Genomic DNA, 6,190 nt, shown 5'->3' with positions numbered 1-6,190 from the left:
CACATACAGGTACATCTCAATAAATTAGAATATTGTGGAAAAGTTAGTTTATTTCACTAATTCAAAAAGTGACTTACTTGTTTTAATCTTGATGATTACGGTATCTTAGAATATTTGAATATTACACATTTTTAATACAGAAATGTCAGCCTTCTGAAAAGTATGTTCATGTGGCTGCACTTAGTACTTGGTTGGGCCTCCTTTTCCATGAATTATTACATCAATGAGGCGATCAGCCTGTGGCACTGCTGAGGTGTTATGGAAGCCCAAGTTGCATCCATAGCGGCCTTCAGCTCAGTCTGCATTGTTGGGTCTTGTGTCTCTCGTCTTCCTCTTGACATTACCCCAGAGATTCTCTATAGGGTTCAGGTCAGGCGAGTTTACGGCTGCGTTGACTTTGGACTTGAGATAACACAGTGAACCAACACCAGCCGATGACATGGCTCCCAAATCATCACTGACTGGAAACTTCACACTGGACTTCAAGCAACATGGATTCTGTGCCTCTCCACTCTTCCTCTAGACTCTGGGACCTTGATTTCCAAATGAAATGCAAAATCTACTTTCATCTGAAAGGAGGACTTTGGACCACTGAGCAATAGACTGGTTCTTCTCCTTAGCCCAGGTAAGACGCTTCTGACGTTGTCTCTGGTTCATGAGTGGCTTTGACACGAGGGATGCGACAGTTGTAGCCCATGTCCTGGATACGTCTGTGCGTGGAGGCTCTTCACTGACTCCAGCCTCAGTCCTTGTGAAGCTCCCCCAAAGTTTCGAATGGCCTCTTCTTGACGATCCTCTCAATGGTTTGTTGCGGTTATCCCTGTTGCTTGTGGACCTTTTCCGACCACACGTTTTCCTTCCATGCAACTTTCTATGGATATGTTTGGATACAGCACTCTGGGAACAGCCAGCTTCTTTAGCAATGAACTTTTGAGGCTTCCCCTCCTTGTGGAGAGTGTCAATGACTGTCAATAACTGTCAAGTCAGCAGTCTTCCCCATGATTGTGAAGCCTGCTGAACCAGATTGAGACTATTTAAAGGCTCAGGAAACCTTTGCAGGTGTTTTGAGTTCATTAGCTGATTAGTGTGACATCATGAGTCTACAATACTGAACTTTTTCACAATATTCTAATTTTCTGAGATACTGATTTTTGGGTTTTCATTAGCTGTAAGCCATAATCATCAAGATTAAAACAAATAAAGGCTTGAAATATTGTGTGTGTGTGTGTGTAATATGTATAACTGGCATGGTGAATTTGTGTTCACAATCTGAATGACAGGCATCACGACTGATCGGATCAAGTTACACGATTATGAGTCCTTTGAGTGTGTGTCAGTGGATGTATAAAACTATACATTGTGAAGTATTAACTGGTTATGATTGCTTCCTTCTGATCTCTGCCTGTTGATTTTATTAAGATTACTTTGAACATGTGTAGCAGAATGTGCTTCAGTACTGTGCCAGCTAAGCTCCCCCTCCTGTGCTTGCAGCGCCAAGCGGCCGGTGGGCATGTCGAGCCTCATGAATCGTATGGGGGGAAAGAAGCAGAAGATGAGTACGCTGGAAAAGTCTAAGATGGACTGGGACGCTTTTAAATCGGAGGAAGGCATCACTGAGGAGCTGGCCATCCACAACAGGGGCAGAGAGGGGTAAGAGACTTTGCAGCACTGGGTGGGGGTCAGCGGCAGTTTGATGCCAGAAATGACAAAATAGTTCACCTATTTAGTGTTTCTGACTAAAATATATTATTCTACAACATCATTGGGACTTTTACTGAATCCTGAAACACCTGTTAGCGGTAATACAGAGCTATATAGCTCTGTCACTCTTCTAAATGATCTTTCAGGCTGTGTTACAGTGAAGCAGACATGTCAGAAATGTATTACTAGTCAGCTGATTGAAGTGATTATTGTTTGGTCCTTATAGTCACTTTACAAATCTTGCATTATTATACGGTATTAATGGTATTTAAAGGCATTTGTTTTAAAATGTCACGACGTCGGGGTTTGTCAGCATGACCTAATGCTAATTCTTATCTGACTATTTTATGTATAAATGGTCTCTCAGTATCGCATACTATACATATATACACGCAGTAGATCCTTTAGTTTTCATGTAGCTCCTATTTTTATTATTAAACGTGACAAAACGTTTTCCTTTCATACGGCTTACTAACTTACTAACTAGTGACGATTGCATCCTACCTTACAGTTATCTTCAATCAACAATCACAAAATATTGACACGGCTCTAGCACAGTGAGCAGGAGTTATTCATTTTGAATCTGGAGAGTAGTGAGTGTTCCATATGAGCAGGAACCCTGCTTTAGTCTGGAGGGAGGGAAATAACATGAGTCTGTGCTGTGTGTGTGCACGCACGCACTCTGATACCATACTGTACTTAACATGTACTAAATTAACTTCCAACCAAGCACGAGGATGGGGCCTAATTTAAAAACACTTAGACACAACAGGGGCTCTCTCTCTCTCACACACACACACACACACACACACACACACACACACACACACACACACACACACACACACACACACACACACACACACACACACACATAAGCACGTTGCTTCTATACTCCTTCTCCTTAATTGTATTTTCAGCTTGTGCTTGTGTGTTTAGGTATGTGGAGCGGAAGAACTTCTTGCAGCGCGTCGATCACCGGCAGTTTGAGATGGAAAAAGCAGTGCGAAAGAGCAACATGAAACAATGACTCAGAGTCACTCAGAGTGGAACAGATGTTCGTCTACATCTTGCTTTCTCTCTCTCTAATGACAGACTTGTTATTCCCCAGTAAAGTGAGCTCAAACCGGTGCTGGGGCTGGAGTCTATTTCAGGACGGGATATTAATAGGCTGATTTTGTGGGATGATGGGGTGCTGAGTGTTCTTGTACTTCCATCTTTGTGAGAACCAATTAGAGCTTCAGACCTTCACACTAAGGTCATTTTTGGGAAGTGAGCTCATTCTTGCCTGTCCTACTTCCTTACAGGGCTGATTTAGAACTAGGACTTAGTTTTAGGGTTAAAGAATAATTCCGGTTTATACAAACTTTTTTATTTTATTTTATAACATCGCACACATTAACTGCTGAGATCTGGGGACACAGTGACTTAAAGCAAGAGGTGTACTTCAATGCTTAAACTAGGATCTGTTTAAGGTTAGGCTGAAGGTTGAGGTTGGGTAGAGCAGTGAGCCGAGCGGCTGGCTATGGAAGTTTCTTTTTCTAAATTTCCTGTGCAAGTTCACTTAGGCCCTGTTTCTACTTAACCTTGATCAGAGAAAACACATGTTAATACTGGTGTGAATGCATGTACAACACCTTGCAGTCAGAATGTGTCAGATCTCAGCCAGGTGTAAAGGACAGCTTGTATAGTGTGACCACAACCACACCCTGAGGAAAAGGTTGAAAGGTCACCTATAACTCCCCCTCTTCCTGCTATCTCAAGCTGCCCGTCAAAAAGCTGCAGGCAGTACCTTCCTCTGCAGAGGAAAAACGAGTAGATCCCAACTGCAGCATCGCTGTAGGAGACTCCTGAGTGACCACTCCAAAGTGACTGACGGGGGTAGCCAAGCCAGCACTCGTGCTTCTCCACTGGCTATGATAACCTTCTTGCAATAAGTAAGAAGGAGCCTAGTTTGCAAGGTTTCCAAAGACTACATGTCTGCTAGATCCAATCAGAATGAAGCCGAACGCTTGTTAATACCAGGTGTGAATGCAAAGGCCTGGATCAGATGTTATCACCGGGAAGAAAGGAGGTCTTAAGGATAACTTCCATGTTCTTCAACACAGAGGTTGAACCATAATGTCGGGTTGTCTCCGAGTCAGAGCTGATAAACCAGAGTTCTTGCATGTTCTGAACACTGAACATGTTGCTGCAAACAAGAACAAAGCACCACACCACGGCTGCTGAATCTTTTCCAAAAACCTAAAAATGGATTGATTACAATTTCCAATGAGTTCTGCAAAGCTGAACTTTTAACTTGACCCCCACTTTTGAGGCTCTTTGATTGGATGTTTTTTACCTGAATACTCCCTGGTACCCTACTCTATTGTTGTATTTTCAATAAAAGAAAACAGCAGTGTCATATTGTTTGTAATATTGATCAAGTCAGGTGTTTTCATGTTTCAAGTTTTGGTAACACTCCAACCATTAGTCACCTACCATGTTGCCCCATACACATGATGTAGTGCTGACGGTTAAAGCACCCATGTGTACGTTTTGAACATTTCTGACTTTGGCATTTCCCAGCTGTGCTATCCAAAAAGAAACTGTTGCACACTCTCCTGCAGAGCAACATCACATGTCTCAAAGAAAATAATGTAATAATTCATTCATTCATTCATTAAAAGACAGTTAAGGTTTAATATGTCCGTTTGTGTTAAAGGTGCAATAAGTGAGATATGGACAGAATTTGTATTTAAAACATGTTAGAATTAACTGATGTGCAGCGGTAACAGTGTTGGCGTTAATCTAAAAACGTCTGTATTGTTTTGCAGAGATATCTACTGTCTTGTAATACCACTTGTTCCTCTAGAGGCGATAGTGAGTCAGGCTGACACTAGTGCAGCTGCACCGAGGGATGTCAATAATACGTCTATGGTCTGTGTGTTTTGCATGCTCCATGTACACTTTTGATAGTTTGTTAATTGGCAGAAACAAAACAAACGACTTGCACCCTCACCTCGTCCTCAACTATTTCCCCGGGAGTGAAGCGGTCGGCAGCTCCAGAAGAAGCTCGGTGTACGGAGCTCCACCAGCCTACTGTGACTCCGAGTCCTGCCGAGGTAGTTTCCGTGAGGCGGGAAAGGATGAGACGGAAATACGAGTCGTTTTCTCGTTTCTGCTGCTTGTGATTTAGTTCAATAAAGAAACTATCAAAAGCGTACACGGAGCGTACAGCCCCCAGTTAGTGTCAAGAAAACACACGGCTGACTAATCGATAGATGCCACACGTGAAGATCATAAAATCATCTTGTTCGGCTCCCTGAGTTTCTGCAGGTGGAATTGTGCATATTCTTGCTCTGATGTTATAGTGGTAACCTTTTTTTGTTTGTTTGTTTTTTTATTTTTTTAACTGAAAATGTAGATTATATGGACCCGGAATAAGATTTGAATTGTTGGCCCTATTTGTTTGGGGCAGGTGTCCAGGCATTACACATTGCACCTTTTTAAAGGTTTGGTTAGATGCATGTCATTGTTTGGTAGATGTGTCATTGTTTGAGTGTGCCACTAATATCGTTTCTTTAGGCCGTTGATGACATTTTTGGGGTTTGGAAAATAACTGTAGTTGATGTAATGCCTTTAAATGTGAACATTTACTTTTGAAACCATCATGGGACACTCAAAGCCCCTGCTGACCACTGAAGTTATGATAACATGGATTCATGCTTTCTGGAGACACTGTACAGAGCACTGTAATGCTGATCAATACCAGCAGAGAAATGTAATCAATCTAACTGCATCATCTCATCATATGAGAGGACCACACTGACTGCCCGTCCCTCAGGGGCTGTTCTGTCCTGGAAGAACAGACCTGAGGACAGACACGAGAGTGGTGAGAGGAGGATGTTTTGTTAGTTTGAATGTGGAGCCTTGATGCCGCTCTCTGTTTATTCATGTAAATATTAGATATTCAATAAACACAGATCATTTTAAATGCGCTGGTTGATTGTTTGTTATGTTTGCTGAGTTGTCGAACTGTTTGTAGAAGGGAAGAGCCTCTGTGTCAATCATCGTTCTTCCTCCACCTCTGTTGTACTGCTGACTGCACGGATCACTACGGAACTATGGAACCCCAAAAGGATCAATATTCAATAAATAAGACATTATGAAATTAAGTCATATGAATACATTGTGCAAAATATGTAAATTAACCTACAATTCTTAATTTTTTCAAATTCAATAGTGTACAGTATTTTTCACAACCTTTTTGCTGGCAGAACCTTTCCTTCCACACACACACACACAGATAGTAGCATTTTTACGGCGACGGGCTGACAGGAGATTATCCTCACATATGTTCCCACACACATAAAGTGGAATGTGTCTATGGGAGTGTGTTGGCAGTATTTTATTCTGAAACAGGATTTACATCATCATGGGACACTAAAAGTCCACTCCATTCAAAACATCTCAACAGAGGCCATTCACTGTAATGGGTTCCCATAGG

The 6,190-nt window shown here is 42.0% G+C and overlaps 1 protein-coding gene across 1 annotated transcript in view; it reads left to right on the top strand.

The window, feature by feature from the left end:
* cfdp1 (craniofacial development protein 1) overlaps positions 1-5,677 on the top strand; it is an 18,572-nt gene extending 12,895 nt beyond the window's left edge. The window contains exons 6-7 of the mRNA XM_029434599.1: positions 1,492-1,650; positions 2,641-5,677. Coding sequence (XP_029290459.1) covers positions 1,492-1,650; positions 2,641-2,731 — 250 coding nt within the window. The 3' untranslated portion in view covers positions 2,732-5,677. The remainder of the gene's footprint in view (positions 1-1,491; positions 1,651-2,640) is intronic.
* The last annotated feature ends 513 nt before the right edge of the window (positions 5,678-6,190 follow it).

This window comes from Cottoperca gobio, chromosome 6 (genome assembly GCF_900634415.1).
Source record: "Cottoperca gobio chromosome 6, fCotGob3.1, whole genome shotgun sequence".
Lineage (NCBI taxonomy): Eukaryota > Metazoa > Chordata > Actinopteri > Perciformes > Bovichtidae > Cottoperca > Cottoperca gobio.
Note: the sequence above shows the minus strand (reverse complement) of the source record. Positions and strands in the feature narration are given on the sequence as shown.